This window comes from Trichoplusia ni, chromosome 9 (assembly GCF_003590095.1).
Source record: "Trichoplusia ni isolate ovarian cell line Hi5 chromosome 9, tn1, whole genome shotgun sequence".
NCBI lineage: Eukaryota > Metazoa > Arthropoda > Insecta > Lepidoptera > Noctuidae > Trichoplusia > Trichoplusia ni.
In genome coordinates, this window is record NC_039486.1 from 15,331,053 (window position 1) to 15,358,648 (window position 27,596).

At 38.1% G+C, this 27,596-nt stretch overlaps 1 protein-coding gene across 1 annotated transcript; it reads left to right on the forward strand.

Moving 5' to 3' along the window:
• Positions 1 to 465: 465 nt before the first annotated feature.
• LOC113497815 (DNA-binding protein D-ETS-6-like) lies at positions 466 to 27,551 on the forward strand. The gene is made up of 6 exons (XM_026877572.1): positions 466 to 764; positions 6,614 to 6,756; positions 7,638 to 7,773; positions 23,352 to 23,461; positions 23,821 to 23,967; positions 24,347 to 27,551. The coding sequence occupies exons 1-6, from the start codon at positions 719 to 721 to the stop codon at positions 24,494 to 24,496; spliced, it is 732 nt and encodes a 243-aa protein (XP_026733373.1). The 5' UTR covers positions 466 to 718; the 3' UTR covers positions 24,497 to 27,551.
• Positions 27,552 to 27,596: the final 45 nt, after the last annotated feature.

Below are 27,596 nucleotides of genomic sequence, written 5' to 3' on the forward strand. Positions count from 1 at the left end.
TTTCGGGGTCTAGCACTCCCTATTTAAGCAATAAACAGATTAATTTTCACCATCAGATTAGTGCGGATAGCAGACATCATTACGGATACTTATTAAATATTTATTTAAGTCATGAGTTACTGGTTGGTTTTTTGATAACCTTAAATTCTCAGCATATTTCATTCGTCCCCGCAATAGCCACACATTTACAATATTAAAGGCTATTGACAGCGCCATCTCTTGTCTGAACTCATAGCAACTATTTTCGTCATGAATGATTAATGCTAAAATTAAATAAAAAATGGAAAATATAGTTACAGTGATCGCGATTGAGATGGACCCCATATAGACTGGCCAACTAATCCAGTTTCAATGCTCGCCTGGTAATCACCTCACTCTACCCTTATCACATTATTACAATGCCTGCTAAGATAATCTGTATCGCGCAGATGTAATGAAGCATATTTAATGGCAGCGTATCAACAACAAACAGCAGTGCAGGGTGTGATGTGGAGCGCGCTACGAGCAGTCCCCGCGGGCGAGTCGCAAGCGCAGCTTCTCAGAAAGCGTTTTCCTCGAGTGAGCGCAGTCGCAGATCGCGGTGACGAATCCCCTACGTCACGTCGGTGACGCGCCGCGGTCAAGTCGCGGGTTTAGTATAAAAACGTGCGAGTTGGCGCGCCGCGGGCCCTAGTGCTGCGCGTGCTCAGCCGGCACCCTGGCGCCCCGCCATGACTGCATGGACTCCGACGTGGACGAGTCGGGGGACGACTCCGTGCCAGCCGGTAACCCTCGTCCACCCGCCCTGTGCCACCCTACCCCGTGCCCTGTGCCCTGTGTCCCATGCCCTGTGTTCTGTGATAACTGTGTTATGTGCAACTTGTGATGTTTTGAAAACATAAATTCTCAATGTTTTGGTGTTACCATTCTAACCTCTTTGGTCGAGGGGGTGCAGAACCTCCAACGTAAGAGGATCGAGTGTTGCGCGGATTCTGCAGAGTGGTGGAATTCCATACGATGAGTTTCTAGATTAGTCTTTAGGGTTATTTAATTTCATTATGCCTATATTTAGAACAAGGGCGTCGCCAGCCGATGGCGCAGGGGGGGGCAAGTTGACTTTACTTACTACAATTCATACTTTTCTCATTCTCTATGAATGAGAAAAGTAGGTATGAATTGTAGGTATTCTGTGACAGTACAGAGTCCAATGTGTAAAGCTACAGGAGCACGAGCTCTTGACTATGCAATAAAAAACTTGTAAATAAGTTATAATAATATTTATTAGAAAAATAGAATAAAAAGGAGTTTGAATTTGAATAAGTGTACAGCGTACAGCGTATTTTTTAATTATCAGATTTTAATATTATAATGTCGTTGTTTGTTTATATTAGGTTAATTAAAATATAATTTTCGGGATTCATTGTAAACTTCTCGACCACTTTATTATTAAAATCTTGTAAGTTTCCATGTATAAGTTTTCGGTGCACACTCATCATGGCCAAACCATTGAGGCGATTTTCACTCATAGTGCTTCTTAGCCAGGTTTTTAGTCTCCTGAGGCTGCTAAACGATCGCTCTACCGTACACGTCGTGCATGGAAGAGCGATCAAAATTTTTAACGCTTTTTCCGTGTCGGGAAAGAAGGTTTTTGCTTCTTTTAGGATATCAACAACCGTTTGATCTGTTGAGTTTGGTTTATTATACCAGAATTGCTGCCAAAGCTCGATTCAATTCAATTTTTATGTTTGGTAAATTATAAAACTGAGCAATAGTTTCGCAAGTTTCTGTGAGATTTTCGACTGACATCGTTTGCATTTGTGCGGGGTGTAATTTAGATAAAGCAAATGATGGAGTATTTTCTTCAGCAAAGCGTGTTTCAAGCGATGTAATAACGGAGTCCAAGTATGGTATTATTAATGATCTTTTCCAGAATTCTGAAGGGCTTTCTGCTGGGTGATTGCTTCGATGACGTTGTTTCCCAACAATGCGCGGCATTGAAGTGATATCCTCCTCCAGGCCGGATATCGGATATCGGAAATTAATAGTTATTTTTTTAGCATTTTAGAATGAGAAACTGTCTAAACCGCATGGAAGAGGGTAGCACTTTTGTATCTGATCCGACGTAGACGACAAGGAAACACCGGCCCCATTGTACATCCACCCCGTGTTCTATTTAACCATTTTTTTATAAGTATCATTCGCTATAAATATTTTACATAATACCTATCAGTGTTTCTTTGTTTATTTTATTTAGCGTAATGTGTAAACGCATTACGCTAAATAAAATATTCAATTTTTCATAATCTATAATTTTTACCAAAACATATTACAATAACGGCTCAAGATTGTTTCGTCGGTCTTGACTCTCATGTTACTGATGTTACACTGTTTATATTGCATTCGTGTGATTCGCTACGCACACATAGACAATGACGCACTCTTTTACCTAAACTTGAGCGCAATCATTTTTGTGAAATGGCTCTTAAGAGTGGAATTGGTGAATTCATTCGAGTTTCAACGCATGGGAATGATTGTTCAAGGCTTGAACTTCAAGCGAATCTAGTCAAATACTTAGGACTTTGGTTGCGTGATATTTGGCAAGTTTTTTAGAATCTCTAGGGGGGGGCAGCTGCCCCTTCCTGCCCCCCCCTTGGCGACGCCCTTGATTTAGAAGCTATTTCCCACAGTTCAAGTGCATAACAAAAATAGTCGTATTATTGCTATATTCGGTTAAGGAAAACTTTGTTTTTTACTGAATCTGCTTATTTTGGCGAGATATTACGATTGTTTTGAGATACAACGGAATGACAATTAAGAGGGACCAAATAACAAATGTAAAGAATAGTTATGAGTGATATAGACGTAATAGTAAAATAATTTTTAGACTTGAGTAAGAAATAATATACGTACCTACCTAGAACTTGCTAAGTGCCTCGTCGTTCAGGACAACTTTACTGTTAAAGTGCCAACTTAGGTACCATAGTTTATTTATTTATATCTTAAATATTTATGGTCTTAAAACATTAATATTATTTTATACAACACTTAACCTCAAATTACTTCTCGACTTTAATAAACTAAATCTTGAAATTTATCGTAACTCCCTCACATACGGTAAACTAAAAAAATAAAAAAATATTTTATTATTTAAGCAGTGAATTTGGTTTCAATCCTTGATCTGAAAAAGTTTCAAAATGGTAATAATTGGTTATTTTCGGCCGGAGCTGCGTCGGCGCTGTTTAGGCCTACAACTTGCCAAACCTTCATCAAGGCAATCTGTGCCTAGAAAAACTATACATTATTTTCTACTACGACTATTATATCGACTATACGATTATACGAGGACTATTCGGGAAATAGCAAAATTGTAACGAATTTTTATATTTTTGGATCTGAAATGTAAAAATATTTTTTTTAGAAATAACTTAGTACTTACTTAGAATAAATGAGCATAAAGAAGTATTTTTTTGGATTTCACTAAATCTTTCCTGAAAAATACCTGAGTCTTAAAAATACATGATTTGTTTGTTTGTAACCTATTTCCGGTTTCTGCATGCCACTTCAATGGCAACTTGAAGGGTTACGTTAACTAATTATTTATTCACCACCGACAGCAATAACAAATTAGCAAAACTAGGTTTAATCAGGATCAATGACGAGAAAAGTCCTTTGCATTTTACCAGAATATTTCTCGTCATAAGAGAGCCTTGATGAACTTACCTTAACTAACTTTTAATATTAACATGAGGACAAACCTTCTTATTCATATTCCTGACAAAATCCTTTCAAAACACCTCTTGTTTACCTACATAATTAATTCTAATCAAAGTAAATGTGGTGGCTCTATCGCAAATATTTAGGAAAATCCAAAAAAAAAGACTTAATTATTAACTTTTTAATAACGCTTCGTACGGTGACTCTCCTTATTGTATCAAGATGAATTTGCTAAAATCTTACACTAGATAGAGTCGAATGAAAACTAGACCTCTTGAGATAATTATGTTCCTGTGCTCGCCGCTTTAACTAAGTAAATTAATAAATATATAACAGATATTTGAAAATTTTTCAGTAACATAATGAAAAGACCTCATAAAATACATGGTCCTTGGTCCATGGTCCCTGGTCATAAAGGTCATAAAATACATTCTAGACCTAGGCCAGATTAGAAATAATAATGATCTGAGAAAACTTATTAGGTATATCATCTATATTCTCTGTCGCCTATGTCGGAATGTAAACCTTTGATGTAGGATTGTATGTATGATGGACCCTACTAGCTTATTAGATGCTAAACAACTAATAGCACGTACCTATAATACCTATACCTACAATATATTAATGACCTATAAACGATGGCACTTTATATTAACTAGAAGATTATCTTTACAACTTGTATTAACATAACACGTTTATAAACAAATTTCTTCGAATTTCTTACGCAACAATTATTTATATTTATTATTTACAAAAATAATTTTGCCAGGTACTCTAGTAGGAAAAGTGATGTACGCAAATACTAGTTACTTTTTAAAATTATTCATAACCGGTTAAACCAGACCAGGCAGTGATTTAAACTGTAGTCATGGCGATGCAACCTTAGCTCATCGATTCCACGAAATTAATATTAAAAAATATTAGCAAACTTTAAAGAAATCGATTTGAGACAATACAGCATCAATGTAGCAATATGTTTTATCAAAGTCCTGCTACTTGAATACGATAAACAGTCAGTCTAGACGATAGGAATCATATTATAAAGTTTCATGTAATCGCACGAATTACCTACCATCATTATCTAGTTGCCAAGTCCTACATATGGAAATACCTGAATGTCTCAAGCCCTCTAATTACTAGGTAAGTTAGAGAACCCGGCTGAATAAATGATATCCAAGAAAATATCAGATTAAAAGACAAGAATTGGTTTTTAAAAACCATTTCAAGTATATTGGGTTTAGCTATTTATAAAATAGTAATTAAACTAGTTACATCATTTAAAAAGAAAACCCTAATTATTTGGTGAACTTACAATGCATCTACGATTAGGGTTAAGGAATAACTTTAATTCCATTAGTTTAGTATAGTATACTCGTAGTTTGGGTTATCTGTAGGATTGTACTTGGATGATGTAACCCTCTAGCTATTTACATGGATGTCCAGAACAAACATAATTGACACGAGGAGACACCGTGATTTTTGAGGGTCTTCACGTTAACTATATTTTATATCATAGACTGTCGTCTGTCTGCCTTGTAGTTTCTGACGAGTGAGTAGAGCGAATGAAGGAGAGCTTTCTCAAATGACAAGAGTCCGTCATTAGATTACGGACTCAGAGGGTTTGGCTCTGGAAACTTAATGATTTTTAATAAAATAGAGCTTTATTAATTTTACTGAAACTTATACTTCAAAACATTTAATAACTATAATGTTAATAGGCCTCTATGCCTCGGCCTCGCTACCGCCGCGCGCTCGCGAGTAATGCTGCTACGAAATGTAATTCTAAGACAAATCTCGTTGACGTAGTTTACCTTAAAGCTTTAAAATAAAGTGATTGCATTCAATTTTACCATCCATCGTTATGCAGTAGGTATACACTTGTTTGTTCTATAGTTGGCCTTTATTGTCCAAGTCAAGTTTGTTAGAACTGTAGACTGACACTAGTATCAAATACTTGTGAGCATTCGTGTTGTTTATCTGCACATATTGTGTTTCAATAGCTTCACTTGTTTTTATTTTGTCCTTTTTGTAGTACCAAAATATTTGTAGGTATGTAATGCTCTTAGCCGATAGAAAAACGGACGAATTTTTCATAGGAATTCTTATGTGTCTGTTTGTTTTTGTTTCGTACTGACTTTATTTAAAGTATGTTTTTTTAATATTTTATGGTGAAGTTACTCATAATCAAATAATAAAAAGCATTAAATCAAATAAAAAAATAAACCTTCAACATTTATTAAATACATTAAAAGCTCTGCTTAAAAATATACTAAAGTTTACACTAAGTATAGGATGCATTTATAAATTACGATCGGTACTTGATATTATTATTTAAAAAACATAACGTTAGACTGATAAAAATAGAAAAAAATGCTGATGAAATATGATTAAATCCGCAGTCCAAATAAAGTTAGGAGGCGCAGCATGACTTGATTATAATTATGATAATAACGCCTATGATTATGTCAATCGTTGATCACATCTAAAGCACTATTAGGTACTGTATCTAATCCGGGTTTTAGTCTATGAGACTTCATTAAATGTAGACAAAGGGATATTGAATGTTCATTCTGTTTCTAGTTGTAACCACATCGCTCGGTCCTCTTCACAGTCGGATCCTGGTCCGTCTTTTACCATCACTTGTCATGTTATCTTATATACAGCTATCCTAAGTACTTACCGTGCTCTGAAATGATGACATATGATACGGATATGAATAGCGCCTGAATTGATGAATGAATGTTATCATTTTGTATTGTCGAAGAACTGACAGTGTGCTATTTGGGGTTTGTGGAGTTGCACTGTTTCTCATCCATAGTTAGAGCACTTAAAAAGCGGTGTAGGGCAGCTATACGGGGTGCTGTCTAAATGATTTTTATAGCCTAATTGGAGTATTTAAATAGAATTTTACTTTTGTTAGATCCAGAGAAATGGTCCCGCGACGATGTGTTTCGCTGCGTGCGCTGGGTGTCGCGCACGTTCGGCGTGTGCGCGCCGCGCAAGCACCTGCTGCCCGACTCCGGGCGCGGCCTGCTCGCGCTCACCGAGGACAACTGGCTGCAGGTACTCACACTGCACCACACATTATCATATTACACACTTTTCTTCTTATTTTCCATACATAAGTGGCATGTAAGAAGTAACATCGGTATGCTTTACAAATGTTGTGTAACTATGATACTTAGGAGAGCTGCCTACATTATGTTAATTATGTACCATTGCCTATTTTTATGTGATTTCAACCATTACCCACATGATCAGAGTAGTCAGACTAGTTCTAGGCTTATCTAGTCGTGATGACGCAGTTTGAACGCCAGACAATTATATATAAATTAAACTTATCATGCCAAATCCCAGTTGGGCTGCAACATCATTCGGCTAGTATCGATAAGATTGTTTATGAAAACCTTTTTGAGTAGATAAAAGATATGATTACAATAAAATTATAGAGTAGGCGGAATTATTGTCTGACACGTGTGCTTTATGACAACTTTATCTTCTATTTCAATTTATAGAGCTACACTAGAAGCAATAAAGATGAAAGTCATATACCTCTATAAAAGAAAATGAACCCGAAAATTGAAGAACAATTATTTACATAACCGCAGTTTTTTCCACTCTATTCCATTTACTTATAAAATGCGGAACGAATTGTCTCGTGATGGGGGATTTCCGATCTACTAGACTCTTTCTAGGTATCTAAAAGTTGCTAAAGTAACTGGTGCGGTTAACTAGGTTCGAATACCGCACGAAATGAATTCTCTACGAATTTGAATTTCAATATGTCGAATCAACTTTGCGGTGTTTGATCCCAAACAACACCTTCCAATATTTCCTATTATTTTTTTATTGCCGATTGAAACTTTTACAGACATTTCAATTGGTATTAAGCACAGTTACATGAGGCCTAGGAATGTGGTATTGATGTATGTGTCACGTTGTAGGTGTGCTCGGGCAGCGAGCAGGCGGCGCGCATCTACCACGCATACGTGCGGCACGCGCACGCCGGTGCCACGGGCCGCGCGCCGCCCGAGCCGCTGCCGGAGCACCAGGCCACCACCAGCGCGCCCGCTGACTACCGTGAGTACACTACACCTGCACACACACAGCCTGCAACATTTACACCCATATACATAATTCTTGGAATTCATATATCCCGAGTGACACTGAACATTTACGAATATAAAGCAGTTTTGAAATTTTTGCGAGTTGATAGATACTCAATTTTTCATTTAAGTTGCGACAAACTGGCCAGCTGTTTAAGGGATTCTTGTTTATAGTTAATACGTATTTTAATATGAATTTGATTGCTAGATTTACACATGAGTACTAAAAACCACCACCATAATTTATTTAATACCTATATTTTTTACAATCAAACCAATATTTGAGTTTGGCCTTTAAGACCTATCTTAAGAAAGGAAACGTAAAACCCTTATTTCAAGTCACAAATTAACCACCAAAATATTAAGATAATAGCGCTCACCAGTAATCCGTTTCAGCGCCATCTAGCGATTAGTATTAACGGAGAATTGAGAAAGCGCGCCAAAAAACTCATGAATGAATACGTGGTGAGTCACGCGCGCGCTCCATTCATCTCACGGTTACTGACTCATGCGGTTACTCGGAAATCAAACTTTGCGCCGTAATTACTAGACATTTACAATAGTTACATGTTAAATTAATCATTTTACGGTGAATTGCTTAATTATTCCTTATGGTTAACAATTTCGTTCTAAAAATACTTCGTGAACGCCAGTTATACCTAGTATTTATAAGGGTCACCTGTTCAAGGGTCGCTGCTCGCTAAACTATGCGACTGCGAAGAATGCATTCTACCTATACTTACTCCTTACACCGGTTTTTAAATGTTTTTGTATCTCGTCCAGACAGAGGTTCATTAAAATTTCAATTGATACCACATCGTATTTTATTACATTTTACCTTGTTATTTAGGAATGGGTAAACAAACAACTGTATTTTTGTGACTCAAACTTCGGCCAATGTTCCTATTTCCATGTTTTTTTAATGATGTATCTATTTCTAGTCCTATATTAAGTTGATTAGATGCACAACATGGAGTTATCTAATTAGGATCGAATTACTATCGAAGCATTTAAAACGAGAAACGACTTAGTATAGAAACTATAGATAATGATTCGCGTCGTTTCTCCTTCTAACTCCCCCGGGGAGTGCGGAAAGTACGCTTTCTGCCCCAAAACGGTGTGATATCTAAATAGATCGCCTACATAATGCACGGAGGTCGTTACCTCGTATCGAGACCTATCTGCGCGGCGGGTCCGCTGGGGCTGGGCACCACTAGCGCCATCTTATTACTTTTTTATTCAATCTTATCGACAGTAATGTCCAAGGAATGTGTATCTGTTGTTTTTTAAATTCTTTTAATGTGTTCTCATCGTGTGATGGAATTGAAAACACGCTCTAAATTCTTATCGTGTTTGCGAACTTGCCAAATCCTACAAACATTCATTCATTCCTAAGCGATGTGACATCTGAATATTTGTCATTGATATAATACTCATCTAGATATGCCTACTCATAACTATTACGACCTTGAAGTACAACCGTAAAGGCGTGGATTGGACCTCCTGTGTAGAGTTTCTAGTCTTTCCTTGTAATAATTAAAGCTCTGTAAAAGTGTTAAAAAAAATCAGAGTTTGAGTCTCAAAGGATCTGTCTGTATAAGCAACTTATACCTAATGTAACTGAATACATATTAAATCGCTTTCAGGTGCAATGATAGAGTCAGACATCGCCAAAAGCATTTTCTTAATGCCACGTCGAAATATTGTTTGCGGAATATTCGTCATTCCTTTACTAAATTTACTTTGAATATGCGACTGATGATGGAGTTCCCGGTGTCCAAACAGCCGCGTCCCCGCGGGCGCCGCGCTCCGCACTGATTCACTATGTTTTGGACAGTTAACTCATTACCATGAGCCGCCCGCGGCCGGTTTCCGATAATATCTTATTCAATTCATCGCATATGAAGGCGCGATACTAATTTAGTATAATCTCTATCGTTTTGTAAGGTCATTCTTCACTACCAAGGTCTACTTCTTTAAACTGACAATAACTTAGCAATTTATTAGAAACTATTTTAGAGGTAAACTCCACGTGTACAGTATGTTTACGTTTTAGGCATAATTAGGAGGCAAAAAATAATTAATACAATTAGACGTGGCGTGCCTATTTGACTTGCTACGATCGGGCTACGAGAAGTTCCCTTCGACTACCTACTAATGCACTGACTTACGAGACTTACTCAGCGAGCATTGATCAGTCAATAGTTACTGACTACACGAATATTCACCTTGTAACATGATATGCTACGCCTCGATAGATTACATTCATCATCTCATCGTCCTACTACTCAACTATGTTGGGGTCGGCTTCTAGTCCAACCGGATTCAGCTAAGTACTGGCGTTTTGCAAGGAGCGACTGCCTATCTGACCTTCTCAACCCGGGTAACACGATACCTCCTTTGTCAAACTTTCTAGCTTCTGACTACCCGTAATGACAAAGTCAAAAATGTATGAATGGCAGCCGGGTCCCACAATTTAACGTGCCTTCCGAAACATGGATTAACTCGTTTTGACAGAGATGGTCACCCATCTACGGAGCAACCGCGTGAAGAGTAGCTAAGCCTGTGATCGATCCACTTAAGCAGTTATTACGAGCTCCTTAATACCCATATTATGATCTCAGAGATAAATAAAACAATGTATTGAAATATTATTTTTGTTTGTCAAGGTAAAAAAAATTAGCAATACAAATCAAGAGTCTTGTTTATTTATTCTAAAAAGTTACCGTTTGGTAGAAATTATTGATTGAATACATAAAATAAATAAAAAACGTTTTTATCGATCGGGGAAAACCAACATCAACAGTAAGATTATGATAGTTCAATGAAAACCTGCAAAAAATAGCACGATGAAAAAGAGCACGTTACTCACAGCGTCAGATACATCAGTTGCAACATGCAGTGGCCGGAGGCTGTCAGTTCGATGACTACATGTGTCACGTAATAAATCTTAACGTTTAGCTAACTTTCCCCGAAGCTATGGAGACACACAGGGCCGCGAGCCGGACCTGCGCTGCCTTCAGGCGGTGACTCACACCTCAACATGTGCGGGATGCTGCGCGTACTAGACTTATATACTTACCTAATGTAATAGCGGAAGTGAATCAATATTTACTCGGAACTGTGATTCAGTGTTCCGGATTGAATCACTATGATCACAGAGCGTTGAATGACTTGGAATCTTATTGTGTGAGTAATAGTGTTTATTTTGTATCGCGGGCCCCGCACGTGGCCGCTGGCGCCGTGCTCGCGCATGCGTCGTGGGAGACTACTGTTCACACAACGTTATGTGTCACTTTTACAACATAGTATTAGCATATGATTACATTTCGTGCAATTATTTATACTGATTACAGTATCACTGAGCCGTAAGAAAGAAATGAGTTATTTGAAACATTCAATTACTTTCTAAAAGTATATTTGGCCCATAGGTAAAGTTCAAGAAAACTAACTGACTAATTAAAACTACTTTTTTGTCTGTTTATCTTTCATGAAGAATTTTGAATTTAAGTAGTATATCACTTCATTTACTGTCCTATCTTTAAAAGTCATCATTATCCATACCATGGATCATAGAAATCTAAATAATAAGGTAACCTTAATATTTACCTTATCTTTGCAGGTATTTTATTCACATGTCTACATCTAGCAATAAGATGCATATATTTTTAAATAATTTAAGCTGATTGTGTAGTCACCAACATGTTCTCATAATTCACGATGTTATTGCGCATATAAAAGCTCGTCGTTTGCAACACATTTTCAGTCGTTACCAAATTACAATAAAACTAAATGTCTTTTGATGTCTTATTTTAAAATGGCGGGTAGAGATCCGTGTTGAATAAGCAAGGACCTTTTTATTAAAGTTACGAAACTGCAATCTTTTCATACACAAAAGTATTCGGGTTTGGTAATAAATAGTTCTTTAACATCATTTTCAAATGTACGTTATTTCAATAAGAAATTACTATTAAGCGTATGAGCATAGAGAAAAAATATCTCAATTTCAGTTTTAACTACTTAAGTAACAAGAATTTATTAAGTATCGCATGTTACATAGATGGTGTTGCTTATATGGAAAGCTTTTGAAGAACGTTGGACAATTTAGCTCATCATAGCTAATCATAACCTAACATAAGCATCGCACGTTGGGATCTGTTACAAACAGACGTTCAAACAGAATAACAGTATGAGCGGAGCCCACGCCCGACCAGTACCTTTTGTATGTTTTATTTCTTGTGTAATAAGCGAGAATTATTAAAGTGGTTAGTTTACTAAGTGCTGGCTTGTCATTGGTCGGCTCTCAGTAAGAACACACCCACACCACAGACGAGCTCGCACGTCGGTCGCACTCCGCACTAAATTAACCATTATATGGACTTCAGCATTTTTGTTAGTCTTGCAAAACTGTAGAGGTCGTGTAGGTGACCTTATGTGACAACGGGGCCAAATAGCGTGCCAGAGTAAATATATTCATATAGGTATTTGGTTAAACCGCAAAACGTAGTTAATAGACTGGCAAGGCAAGGTGGACATTAGCTGTTGGCATTAAAATGGATCGAAGGAATATCAACCGTTTAAGGCTATTAAAGCCAATTCAATTACCTTTTGTAAATATCGTTTGACTCTACCTTAAACAGTTGAAATGAGAAAGAAATTGTTTTCCTATCAAATACATAAGCATCTAAATTCACGTTTGTATTGTGTACTGTGCATCAGATCACAATTACAGATTAACTTTAACAAGCACATTGTCGGTTATTCTAAATTTGTCGTGGGTAACATGTCGGGCGCACATTCGCCAATTGTTTCTAGGAACCGCGAGTGAGGCGGCGCGCGGCGCGGCTCTGCGGCGCCTCCTCGTGACGAGCCGAGCGCTGGCCGCAGTCACAGGCCTAAAGTCATAGGTTAAAGATGGACTAGACAATATTATTACTGTTCTGTATGACCAATAGAGGGGCCTGATGAGCCTGAAATCTCACATTTGTGTGATTGTTATGGAGTTTCTTTTCAGTTCCTGTTTATGGGAACGGCATTCTAAAAACGCACACATTTAGTCATTTTGTAATGTTTTTAAAAGTTCCTGAAAAATGGCTTAATATACGATTTTTGGACGAAGACCACTACGACTCCACCCTTTGAATACATCCCGTTAATTATGATACGCATTACTGAATTTTTATAAGAATGAAATTTTTATTTTCTACCGATAGATTATAATAGTTAATATCTTTCATTATCACTAGTGATAGAGTGGCGTCATGTTGTTGAAATACATTGTGTAAATACAACTGGATAGTAGATCAAAATAAAATTAAAATTTAATTAGTCCCCCCTGACGCAAAAATGGGGGTGTTATAAGTTTGATGAGTCGGTCTGTATGTCCGTCTGTCAGTCTGTCTGCGAGCGACTTCTGTAGAATAATCATATTCCCAACCGCAATGTTTTAAAGATTATCTAACATCTAATAGCTGTTCTAAAGGGTTTGTGCGTCTTGTTTGTAGCGAAGTATCATTGTTTCTTGCGTGTAGAGCCGGAAAAGCCTGAACCCAGCGGGACCCGTGGTGAGGAATAATATTTACTGTAATACTGTAACTGCTATGTATTCAAGGTAGTTTGAAAAATGTGAAACGTTCGTATTAAAAATAATACTCACTTAATTTTTTACATCATAGTTATGAGTTACTGAAACGGTCTAACATTCTTAATTGAATAACACACAACAAATTGTTAAATATTTATGAGTAGGTAGAGGACATCGCTGCCGAGGAGCGCCATTTAAAATTCACAATAAAATAATTGCAACACAAGTTTTATGAAAAAAAAAAGGATTTATCAGACGCTGGCAGCATTAAAAAGACGTGAGAAAAGTCATACCACTAAAATACCGCCAAAATATTTTATTTAATAAAAAGACAATACTCTCTGACAGTTCATAAAACTGCGAGAGTTTCCCCTGTGAGGGCGCGAGGCTCAACAGGCATTAGCATTGATACCAGGGGAGCAGAGGCAGCAGGGGGCGCCCTGACCCGGAGTGTGTCATGAAAACCACTCGACACCCGACAGACAATGTTATGCTAAACCGCTCGTGTTTTAATGTTCCAGGCTTATTAAATCACACAACCAAAGGCTTACCGGGCTTACTATCAAGTTAATGAAAAAGTGACGCAGCATTATATCATGCTTTAGTTAAGAGCACTTAAGAAATCTCTCAATCATATGACTTGACTATAATACAAAATGTGTTGCATGAGTAAAATGCAACGTTTGCGGTAACTCAATTATTGGGGAAGATGACAGTTTTTGTTTCAGTGTCCGGCTTCTAGTTCTGTATAATAATGGATCCACCTACTTACTTTTTAATTTGAACGTCAAATATAAATTGGTCAAATAACAATGAATGAAACTTACACGTGACGTCACGATTAGATAGATTTTTACTTTTTATACCCAGTCGTCATAAAAACATTGTTACACTAGGACCCGTCCGATGTCTGTAACTATACGCTGCTGATAATATAATTAATGTATTAAAACAGGTAATAATAAGAGCAGTCGGTGTTGGACAGTGCTCCTGCCGGATTCCTCTGCTTTCACATTGTGGGGCAGGTCGCTCGCGGCGGCGGTGATTCAGCGCCAGGAATGCGGCCCGTGAGAACATCTCGACGCGGACCTAATAGAACATGCGATACATACGCAGGGGACATTCGCTGTTGCCACGCGCCCGTAATGTTGCTTACTACTTCTCAGCAGTCGATGGTTGAATGGAAATTGGATTCAATTTGTCACTGCGAGTATTCGTGTTCTCCGTGTAAATATCGTCGGTGTATTTGTGTGTACCCAGCCCTGATATTTAAATTATTTTCTGGTAATGAGATCGATGTTTCTTCTTTTTCGCTCTTCCTGGCTCTATCCTCTATCCGTAACGCACTTGCGTCATATGTCTAGATTGTGTATGTGTATATGTAATTATGTAACTACGACGATCACTTATCTAGCTGCCTCGTGGAGCCTCCACGGAGCAGGTGGGCACGTAATCAATTGTTTGATATCATCGGTCAGATCATTTTTCTGCGGCGGATGTTCTTATCTATTTTATTGTACCTAAGTACCTATCATATTATCTTTAGCGCATTCATATCTAATCTTTGTTGTTAGTATTACTTAAATTAGAATTATCATTTTTGAAGAGCCTTTTAACTTTTCTTGCCGTTGGACTTTATTTGAATATGATGTTTTTGTTGCAAGCGGTAAATGCTGAAACAGTCAAACACCAAGCCCATGTATTGTTACTCGTACTTGCCTATAGTATAAACTGTCAATGCCTAGATTACCTATAACCTAGTACGGTACGGACGGGGTACGGACCCAACCTAGTCAGATACACAGCTCATAGCGCTTACTATTCTAACTGCACTACACTAGGTGCTCGGTGACGTTAGCGGCGGCACTCGGCCACTCCACACTGTCTACTAGTCCGTATCTAAGATAACAACCTCCACACACTTCCAGTGCCTGTGTGTTTCTATGTGAGGCGTGAGGGGGCGCTCGCGGCGAGAGGCGGGACTCCTCAGGCCACACCTGCTCGTAGCCCCGCCCTGTGCTCGTAGCGCCTCGGAGGCGAGTGTCACAAGTTACGCGGTGTAGCGCCGCTACGCTATTATTATTAGATTGTTAATTAGTTGATAAGAAATCAGTTGTAAAGTGTGTATGTAGGTACAATATATACCTATATCAGAAGAGAGAGATTCACAGATGCCGGGAAAATCTTTCAATTCCTTTTCGAAAGATTTTCCAATAGTAAACAGACATGTGATATTTTAACAGTTGCTGGATCCTTTCGTTACCACGACTGACATCTTCTTGCTTATAACTCCTCATGACTGTCATCCCAGTCACGCTGTTTGTCAGTGCGTCAGTAACTCGCCGTCGCGCATGTGTTGCGGCACGCGCGCTGCTTCTGAGAAGCAGTCGTGTGGGCGGCCATCATTGATCCGCGCCGAGCTGCAGGCTCCGCACCGACACACACTAGACTACAGACTCTACAATTAAATAGCAACTAACCAACGTACACATGTTAAAGTATACGAAACTAAACTAGAGAACTCCAGCCAATCTTAATATTTGATATCATTTTATTAAGCCCCATAATCTTAGTCACGTTTTAAAATGAATGTTAATTTCTATTCGCAGAGGTTCAGGCCCATTGTGTGCTAACAAGTGCGGCTATATTTCCGTACGATCATAATAGGTGTAACCTTACACCATAATGAACTCATCTTCCAAACTATTTTTATTTGTATTCCCGAAACTATTATGTAACTTACTATTGCATGAGGTCGTAACTCTGAATCATCGGTTAGGTTATAAAACTCAGACTTTTCTTGAAATAACTGTAGCGCTTAACTTTCTATTAGTCATTCAGCAGTTAACTTTTTAGTTGTCACGGGAAAGTTGGTTAATGACTCAGATACAGGGAAATAGTCAGCACATGCTACATAACGAATATAATTCATTGCATACATATATAACTAGCTGTTGCCCGCGACTTTGTCTGCGTGATTCTCAAGATGTGAAAAACTATGAAGTTATATAATAACGATCATAGCAAAAATGTAATGCAATATTGAAAATGAAACACTTTTTTTATACATTGCAAGTAGGAAAAAATAACAAAAGGTATAAGTCAGTCTTAGCACTTCTGCTAAAAATGTTTTACTTTCGAAATTTTCCATTTATTAATTGGGTGGGGTATGATTTTCGAGCACGTCTGTTCTTGGGCCGTCCTACACCTGAAATTGCTAGATGGATTATGACAGTGATTATGAGGTATCATAAAATTATTATTGTACTGTAACCAAAGAGGTAAACCAGAACCATATTACTCAGTGTCCGTTTGTCTGTCTGTCACCTGGCTGTTTCTCAGGAACAGTGATAGCCAGACAGTTGTTATTTTCACACACGATGTTTTCTGACGATACAAAGAAGATGTCAAATTATTTTTGTGGACGGAGCTGGTGAAGTGAGAGTCGGGCTCGGTAACTGTGGATTTTACATAGTGTTATAGTGGTTTCTTAGGTTTACGCGAATATTAGACATTGAAATGAAACTACTTTTACGGATTTTATCGCGGTGTAATTTTTGATTTTAGTTCCCGACGTTTCGACACCTTTGCAGGTATTGCACGGGCAGTCTGCCCGTGACTATGATACCTGCATAAATATAATATACCGCGATAAAATCCGTAAAAGTAGTTTCATTTCAATTACATAGTGTTATAAGATATAAGATTTTGCATAATTGCACCCAGATAAACGGTTTCCTGAAACACGTTATGTTTGATTGTCCTCTTAATATTAAAACTGATCTTCCTCACAAACATTTGGAACATTTCTAAAATAAAAAAGTTGGTAATCGTGTTATCTTGGCCCCCTGGTGTTTTGATCATGATTTGCCTTTAAATTGCTGATAAATAAATAGTGTGATATTAAAAAAATATCAGTCACCCCTTTTTTTAAAATTGACAATGACAAAAATCTAAAGTATAGGATATGTGTAATTTGTTACGACAAAGCAAAATATGAACATAAATGTGACTTCATATGCATGAGTTCTACATATTTACTGTACCAATTTACGAAGAAAAATTACGTATTTTATTCGTTAACATACCTGACGATCATTGAAGTAAAATACCTACCGTCATCCCTACTGCATAATATAAATGGAACTTAAATAAAGACTACATGAGGTTGGTTATGAGGTTACGCTGTCGATACCGATAGCCAAAATGAATTTTCCAGACATTGTATGACGAATGTAAGTGCTGATAGCTACACGCACATTATGTTCCTAATCCACGTCGGCTTAGGGATCTCAGAGACTTATTCAGTCTCGTTCCTTCCCCTGTTTTTACCAGGCTAAAAAAGAAGAAAATTTTAAATAAGTAGAGAATACAATAAATTGTTAAAGGAATTTTTGGAAGGACCACGTGTGCGGTCTCTATAATGGCGGATGTAGACCGATCAAATCGTTAAAATATTGAAAAATCCCAGGTATCAGTAGACATTATTCTATCAATAGATACATAATGTATATTCATTGATAGCTTTGGTCTTATAGATCGTTCACATTGCATACCTATTTAAATGCAGTTTTTATGCAAGTTTTCTGGGCTTTTTTATCTGAAATACTTTTGGCCTATGTAATGTTGCAAATTTAAGATAAAAAAATTGTTGCTAGTTGTTAAAGATGAACCAAGGTAATAATTAACTGTGTCGTTCAGTATTTTTTGTTATGCATATTTATAGATGAGATCAATGTGAACTACATGCTACTTTGGGTTGAGTGTCACTACGAATGTTTTGATCTTGAAGTAGCATCGCCAACATTACCGAGCTAAAAACATAGGTTTTCGAAATGCGAAAAACATTCCTATCGTAAATAAATACAAAATCATATTACGGCATTCCACATTTGAACTTGAGTCATTTCAGTACATCAATAAAAATAAAAAGAATTTAAGTTCCTTTCTTTCAAGAATGTACTGATTACGGTAACAATTGCATAAAAAACGTATTATATGTTTATGTTTCTTTTATTTTACTTGTGAAATAGTCGCGGTAGACCTATATCAGACTTGAAAGAGAATAAAATGACTAATTTTGTGAAAATGATTTAGTTTCGAAAAATCCTATTATTGCTCTGCCAGAAGTCTTAAGATAAATAGCGTGATGTTTTTTTTTGTAAATTGATGACCGTGCTGCCTACTACACAATGGGGTGAAAATACACCTCATAATTGTATTACACGATGTTACGGGTGAGTCCAAAAATTTAAAACTTTACTGCTCATGCCCCCTGAATAGTAGCGTTATGGTTTTTGTATATTTGTTGTATCATGTATACGATAAGGTTCATGCAAAATTTGAACGAAATATATTCAGTAGTTTATGAGATAATTTGATATTTGTGTATAGATATAAAAGGCTCCTGCTCACCCCCTGTAACGAAAAGCGAGATAGTAAGTAAAAAGTATGTTGACCGGACCTCTTGTTGATATTCTCTGAAAATATGAATCCAATCTATCCAGTACTTTCCGAGATCTTTCCGGACATACATACAGACAAACAGACAAACAGACAAAAATTCTAAAAATCATATTTTCGGCATCGGAATCGTTCGTAGACCACACTGCAATTATTCTTTAAAAAAAATTTTCAATGTACAGTTTTCACTTTTCTACAATTTTATTATATGTATAGATAACTTCAAACATCAGGTTTAAAAACTTTAGTAAATGTTGCCGCTTTTTTGAAGACAAAAGAAGCTCGTTACATTTTCTGAATTAAATAATAATAGATTCCGAAAATTTTACTCTACCACGGTTCACTGTTGGCTCGATTTATGAATTATCGATAATAATTTAACGCAACGTTAATTTGCGTTTCTTAAAAGATAACTTTAATAGGCAGGGGTTCCGAAACACAAAGAGAACCGAAGTAATTGGTGATTTCCCATCGACAATTACTACCTTTGAGCCGCCTCATAACAGCGGTGTGGTCCGGGTCGCGGTCGCGGCGGACACTACACACGGTACCTATTATATCGTTATACAGCTCGTAAATTAATTTGTGACACTTTATTGATGATTAATACAATTAGGGATCGTGATTCCTGAAACCGATTGCGGTTCGGGTCGCTTTTATTGGTTTTATGTTGAGAGAGGTCGTTGTATGGTGCGGGGTGTCGGAGTGGACGTGGGCATTAAATTTAATGTCTTATGGGATTATTTAATTACTTCATGAATATCTTGATCGTGGGCGGAGTTTGTATTCATAGATCTTTTAAAGGAAATTTCAATGAGTTATTATACAAGTTCAGCACACACGAATTTAGATCACGCATCGACCTGCTCTAGGTTATTCACAGTGAATAAATGATTGAATCAAATTATAAGGCTTGGCTTTTTGCAGCTTTTATTACATGTCATTAATAAAGAGCCAGTAAGAACTCCATAATGTTGCTAAAAATGAGTATTAAGGAGTCGTGTTATAATATCTCATAAATTTCAGTATGAAGTCGTCGCTCCATCTGAAGTAAGGCAGATTATAGTAATAGACCGGCGGAGATAGCCCCGTGACGTTGTTTCCGGGTTAAGTGATGGATCACTTAAACCAGCGTTATCTCCGCGTTATATATGTCGTGATTACTTGACCCGCGCCCCGGCCGGGCCCCGGGGCGCGCTATATTGCCCGCGCGCTCCGGGGCGCCATGCATTATGCATGCGGTGCGCCGCCGCGCATGCATTATGGAACAACCCCTGAACTTATCTGACTTTCATTAAATTGTCGCAGAATTGTTTACGTTTCTAATGATTTCGTTTAATAAAAGTGTGATCAATGAACTATTTTTTTCAGTCTTCATGCATTGTATTTTTCGAGTTGTTTCAGGTTTCTACCAAAATTGATTGAAGTTAATCAATGCTCTACATATTAAGACTGCCCGCCCGGTATCCCTTTTTTAACTTGTTCTTCTATAATACGTTATTGTCTAGACAGTTGTTATAAATTTATAACATATCTCAACTCCGCCCACCACCGAAGAACACGTGGCTATTTGCAACACCATGTAAAGATTCCTACAGAAATAGTAAGATCCTGGATGGAAGTGCGTGTGGTGTGAGGAATGTACCCGCTGTAGTCTGCTGCGATGTCAGTTATGACACGCACTTACTCATGTCTGTGTGATGCTGTTCTCAACAGTCTGAGCACGTCATGCGAGTGGGAAATTACTTCGTAGTTAATACTAAACAGATCTGTAAGCGCTGAAATTATTTTTCTATTTTATGTTAACGCATCGTTTCTCCTACGTTTGTTTAAACAATTAGAGCCACCCACCTAACGTGCTCAGATATACTGCTCAAATGATTTTGACTACTTTATTATTTGAAGCTGTTTTGCCACACAAACACAGGTACCAATAACTGTTAATTTGGACTCATACAATCCAAAAAGTGTAACGCAAGTCGATGTTGACAACCGCAACGATATTATTCAGTAGTAAATTGTACTCGGAGTTGGAAATCTAAAGCCGCACAAGTAGCTTTGTGTGGTGTTGTCGGTGTTGTCACAGCATGAGGTGTTCATTACATCTCTGTCTGAGCCCCCCCCCCCCGCGTCAGACATCTCCGCAGGATTACCCGCTGTCTGCTGGCTTACTGCCGGCTTGTACCCCAGAGAGCCGATGACATCAGAGCGACGGTTATTAATCGTGGTGTTTGGTGTTTCCACTCAAATCTAAATTAAATTTGAAGACAGCAGCTTCATACTCAGCTTCCTAGCAGCTTGTTCCGTAAAACTTATTTTGAGAGATGTTCGATAGGTTTGTGTCAATATTTTGATTGGTTGACGCTAAAATATGTTTGCGATTTCATTATATTTATCACAGGCATTACAACCACGAGATGACGTTCGCAATAAATCTACAGGTTCAACCTGTCGATATATAATATGCTAATCATGGGGTAATCGGAAACCGATGACAGTTTAATCAATCCTGCGCTGTGTGGGCTAGAGGTGAGATCTCTGCGGTCCGTGACGTATCGTATCAGCTATTCTATCTGGTGTGATCGTCGGCGGCGCGGGCAGGCGGCGCGGCGCGGCGGAGGCGGGGCCCGCGCCCTCTGCGGCTCACTCGCGAGCTTCCGGTGCCGCATCCGGTCGCATATCCGGATACACACACTTTCCTCACACCATATTTTTAGACTTTAAAAATACCATTAACTTTAAATTTTGAGAAAGTTAGTAACATTTAAGAGTGTGTCGTAAGTGTTGATATATTAATGTGTGGTTGTACAGTGTGTGAACCTTGCTTCCACCAATAATGTGATATGTGCAGCATGCTGTGGCTCAGCTCCAGCGAGCACCGCCGCTTCCAGCATCTCTACCACGGTAGTGTCCAATCTCTTGGTTTATCTCCGCAGATCTTAGCGAAATTTAAATCGCCTCAAATTGTTGTACATCTCTTTTATTCGACTGGCATTTATTAGCCAACTAAGGAATGTGTAAACCTGACTCTAATACTACATAATAGGCAATATATGCAATATTTTTAAGTTATTTTAATTTGCGAGCGCTACGCCGTAGAGGGCTTCTAAAATATATTTAGTCAATTTATTTTTAACACAAAATTAACAAATATTTTATTAACTGGAGTTACATCTTTTTCGTAACTAAAGGTATGTTAGATTTTACCAATTCAGGGCGAGATTGTTGAAAAGTGCGTGCATTATAAAACTATGCTCTAAATGCTACGCCAGTGCTGTTCGACACTTGCAGGTTACAACTTATTTTAGAGCTTGATTTAGTTTAGGTGGTCGCTAGATACCGAAGATTATTGTTTATTTTTAAGCCTTTTGCATCTTTTCATATGAATCTCTAATATTCTTTTTATATATTTTCGCCTTACACATGTTGTGCTGATATTCATGATATTTCGCGACTTGAGCTAATAATATCTCTCGCGTTATCATTAGCGTGAAGGTCTCTAGTGGTCCGGCAAGTTCTGCAAAACATTGCGTCACCAACAATCTCCGCAAATCTGTCTAGACAGCTTAACTCGAAGTTCGCAACACAACTTAACATTATCGCACTTATCGGCGGAACATTATCAATCGTTACTATTCGCGGCAATGTCAACATTGTTATCTGCTGATGTAATGTAAATACGCTATTTCTTTCACTGACTACTTTTATTATTTCCTTAGTTTTGAGGAAGTTATGCGATATCTCTGCTTACCATCGAAGGTCGCGGGATTTCGTCCATGAGGATAATGTTTATAGGTTGAAGAATGCGATATGCATAAACTTACTTGATAATAATTTGTTTGTTTTGATACTGCTTTTTTAAGTTTTTATCTTAAGGAAACAAAACATTTAAAGTCAGTAAATGTCCAACCGTAAAAAAACATTGTCTTGTTACCATTATCATTCATTCATCATCTAATATAATAACATTTTATTGTTGTCCTCCCAACTTCCTCACAAGGTCCTGGTTGGTATATTGAAGGAGTATTATGTAGTCTCCCGGCATATACAACGTGTTAAAACAAAGGAAGGTCACCTTTCATGTGTAGCTTCTTTTTTTAGCAAAATCATCACAATTTTCGCCGTTTAAATTTCCGATAGTTAAATTATCGGTGCCAAAATCGGACATGGAAATCTGATCTCCAATTGAGAGTACCTATTACTACATCTCTGTCTTTACAATTCTGCTAAAGATAGTTTGTCATGTGTTTCTTTATATCTTGTTATATGAAGCAGGAGAAGAAGAAGTCTGTGAAACATGTCTATTATGTCAAGTGAGCAAATGCTAAAGGCTTGGTGTTTGGATCGCAGCACATCCGAGTAAAAGGTCTCGATTTCGAATCCAAAGCACGCAACAAATCGTGTGCTATAATATGCCATACGCAGTTGGCCGGTGTCTAACGTTACTAGCCGTAGTGGCCGACCTCAGAAGAGCACCGTGTGTGACGGTATTGTTGTGTCTCCAGACCCGTACGGCGCGCTAAGCTCGTGCTCGCGCGGCTCCGGCGGACAGGTGCAGCTGTGGCAGTTCCTGCTGGAGGAGCTGGCGGCCGGCGCGCCCGGCATCTGCTGGGAGGTATGTACTGCAACAATGTTTATTCTCTACAGTAGAACAACCAATTCATGATGCCAGTGGTGGTTTAAATGTTTCGTTTAATATTGAATAGGACCTAAGTATTTAATATTAAACGAAAACATTTAAAGGAAAAGATCAGGAAAGAGCACAGTTCCTTTAAAATAGTAGTCTCAGTCAATCCCAATGTCGATACGTTTATTGAGCCTAATTATAACTGTTGTCTCATCTACTCCGGTGCTCGCCACGAGTTGCATTTCATAGTTTGCTCGTATATTTGGAAATGGTAAGATAACTTAAAAGACAGTAAGTTAATCGTTAATAGGGATTGTTACAAGTATGACGTGTGTTGTCTGTGGCAGGGTCCCCCCGGCGAGGGCGAGTTCAGGCTGGCGGACCCGGACGAGGTGGCGCGGCGCTGGGGCCGGCGCAAGCAGAAGCCCAACATGAACTACGACAAGCTGTCGCGTGCGCTGCGGTACTACTATGACAAGAACATCATGAGCAAGGTACAGCAACGGGCACAGCTATACCCACTGGGGCTAGTAACTCAGGTTTCATAAGTACTTACGGTCGTTTGAAATGAGGCCAGCCGTGCTGTGTCATCAAGAGCATGCGCTCCACACAAAAATAACATTCTTGCTCAAGATCAATGATAATACTGGTCATGGCTTATATTGGTTCTTCTGCCATTGTGAACATTTTAGAAAATATTTTTTCTTGAAGACTGAATAATTTGCATAGATACCTATGTGATTTAATGAAGTATTCCAGAATTTATAAAAAAAATTGTTTCCTATGGATGAAACCTAAAGTAGCCATCATTTATGGCATTGCACTTGTTCCATTAAACAACAGTGATTTTGTCATGAGTGTTGTCCGGTACAGGTGCACGGCAAGCGCTACGCGTACCGGTTCAGCTGGGCGGGGCTGGCGGCGGCGTGCCAGGCGCAGGCGGGGGACGCGCCGCCCTACTGGCACTACCTGCCGCCCGCCGCGGCCGCGCCGCCGCCGCAGCACCCGCCGGCCGCGCAGTAGCAGCGCGCGCTCTCCGCCCGCAGTGCGACACGCCGCGACACTCGGTCCCAGTTTGTGAAGGTTCGTCAGTGTCGAGTTTAACAGTGTTTCAAGTTTTCAATCTTGTGCCGGAGACTGGACGCAGATTACTCGCTGACTATAATGTTTTATTTAAAAACAGTTGTAAGAACCAATTTGCCCTGTAAATACCCTTACACTTGCCCTTCATATAAAATGGGATTTATTTAGATTAAATGAGATCCTACCGTAAATGGAAGAAAGCAGGCAAAGGGGATGAGTTGGTGACAGACAATATCCGTACAGGTACCTGCTGTACTGCTGTAGCTACTGTAGCCCGTTAGGAGAACCGTTAGGTACGAGTATGTTGTCAGGAGCGTGGTAGAGTCGCAGATACCTACATACTTATATTCCCTTAATTCCGCCGTAGTTGTACTTTAAACCCCATTATAACGATGTTTTTGAAAGTGGTTCACGCGCCGCAGTTATACTCATTGATAACTTTAGCAATATAGATTTTGCCTGAATATATAGTTTCTGGAATAATACACATATCTACGACTCTATATATGTATATATCATATGTATTAATGAATTATTGTTGTTGTGTAAAGATTTCGATCTGTAATATAGTTAATTGTCACTGTTACATTAGGTGTACGTAAATAATTTAAGTTAGGATTAAGCTCTAGTTCTTATACTGTTCTTAGTAAAGCAATAAGGTCACATTGATAATAATTATTCAGGATCTATAGCCTATAGGTACCTACTTATTAAATTGCAGCAATATGAATATCTGTAATTTTGCTATGACATTCATAAAAGTTCCTCTTTTGATTTTGTACAAATGCAAATATAAAAAAAACTTGCTGTTTTCCTCTTCGCATTGGTGTCGTGAAATAATATTGTACATAATAGTATCCTTAGCTGACATAATAAGTAATGTAGGAATGTAGGAAACTATTCTATCGGTTGTGAACATACTCTGTGAAGCCTAATCGGTGTCTGAGTTACCTCTTGTGTTTTATACTCGCCTGTCTTAGTCATTGTTTACTCTTAAAATAGGTTTTTACTTATCCGTAAGAAGTTATATTTTATTACTAAAACTTTTGTGACACGAAAACGATTTAATCACGCTTATTAATCGGGATCGCACGACTAGTTCCGAACTCAACTGTAGTTAAACTGTTCGACTCGTGCCCTCTGTGCTACAACAGATCAGATTCAGTGCCGTATTATCCATAAGGCCAGTGCCTAGGGGCCCACTACCAAAGAAAACATCTAAAAAAAGCTTGATAAATTTTTCACTGAAAGAAAATAACTTGAAGCAAGGGGGCCCCCACTACCATGTTGCCTAGGGGCCCCTGGGTCCCTAGATCCGCCCCTAATCAGATTAAATCCCGATAAAGACGCTTGAAACTGTTATTAAATATATTTTTTGTATTTTTTTTTATTGTGTGACTTGTGTGAGTAACGAACTTTACAGGTTCAGATGTTAAGATTCCAATGGTCAGAAGTGCCGTATTGAAATTACCTGCAGAAACGTTTCAAGCCAGGATACAGTTTCTGTGGTCCATACAACTCACACAAATCATATTAACTTAAGTATTATGATCAGTAGATAATCATATTTGACTATTGCGTTTCTTATAGAAATTATTTTGTAATAGCTTAAGAGCTAAGTGCTTGTTTTTTTTATGTTTGTCTATACAATGGTCATAGGTCGCGTAGGTAGACTGCATGAACAAGCACCAACTTCACATCATACTCATAATGGGTGGAAGCATCAATGCAAAAACTTATCGAAATGTCTTGAATTTCATTTGTAAAACATACTTATTCATCTAAGTAGTCACAGTTGTAATTATATTAAGAGTTACTATTTTTGCATTGCGTGCTATGTATAAATTAAATTGTCACGAGAATATGACTTCCTTTGCAAAACATTTAATCGAGAATGTATTTTACGATTTTTTTCGGTATTAGAGAAAGAAATTTCATTTCTTTTATAGCTGCCGCACTAGGGAATTTAAATCCCAGTCCCAAGTGTCACAATCATTCTCGTCTCATGGACAGAAGCACCCAGACGCAAAACAAGCTCTTGTGGATCGCACAAATTATTGTCCGCCGCGGGGATCGGGATCTGGCTTGATGACCTCTACTCTTCTATTGATCGTGCAGACCTTAAAAATAATCCAAGTTTAGGACCCAACCGGAGTCCTTAATTGGGTCGACTCGCAACCTGTCATTTAATAATGAATCATTCTGACGATGGATATCTACTATAAATAATGTGTACCAGTTTATACTGATTCCTTTGCCTTTGAATTGTCGATGGTAGACTTCGAAACAATAAAGACGCTTGTATGACACCGTTTCTGACCCATTTGGAGGTTGGGTTGCTCGCTTCCACGCCTGCTTTAAGACTTGGTGCAAGGTTCCCTGGGACCACTTCTTACTCTAAGATCACTGCAGCTGTAAAACTATCAGTTCTATTCAGAGAGAGTCTTGGCGCGTTATGTTTGTACTTAGTTTAGTTATGTATGCTCGTTCTATGTTGTGTTTTGTTGTTTCACTTCATAGTTTCTTTTTAGTTTTATGAAAAATATCGCAAATTATCATTTTTACTATGTAAACAATGTTGTACATATTCTGTTGCGTACCTACTATGTGTTTTGTCGCTGGGGCTACTCACACTTAAACAGCTTCACAGTCCCGTACGCGGGAAATAAATGGATGCGAACTTACGCGTTTTGTACGGACATAAGCTGAATAAGTGTGTGTAGTCCTTAAGGTGTCGTCTGTACAACTGTTGTTGATTTTATACTACGATTACCTCCAATAACGAAAAATTGTTACCCTGTAAAGTAAACAGTAAAGTATTATTCATTACCGGTAATATATATTTGACCGACACAACAGTTGTGATTAATAAATAATTAAATATGTTTAACCTCCCGACGCGTCGATGCCAGTATACATATCACAGCAACACAGTTCCTCGTCTACTCTTAATGTTATTGTACATTAGATAATAAACTTTATCGTCACATTAAAATGTGTTATTTTTATTTGTCGGCTGGTGGTTCCTAGTCCGTGTGAA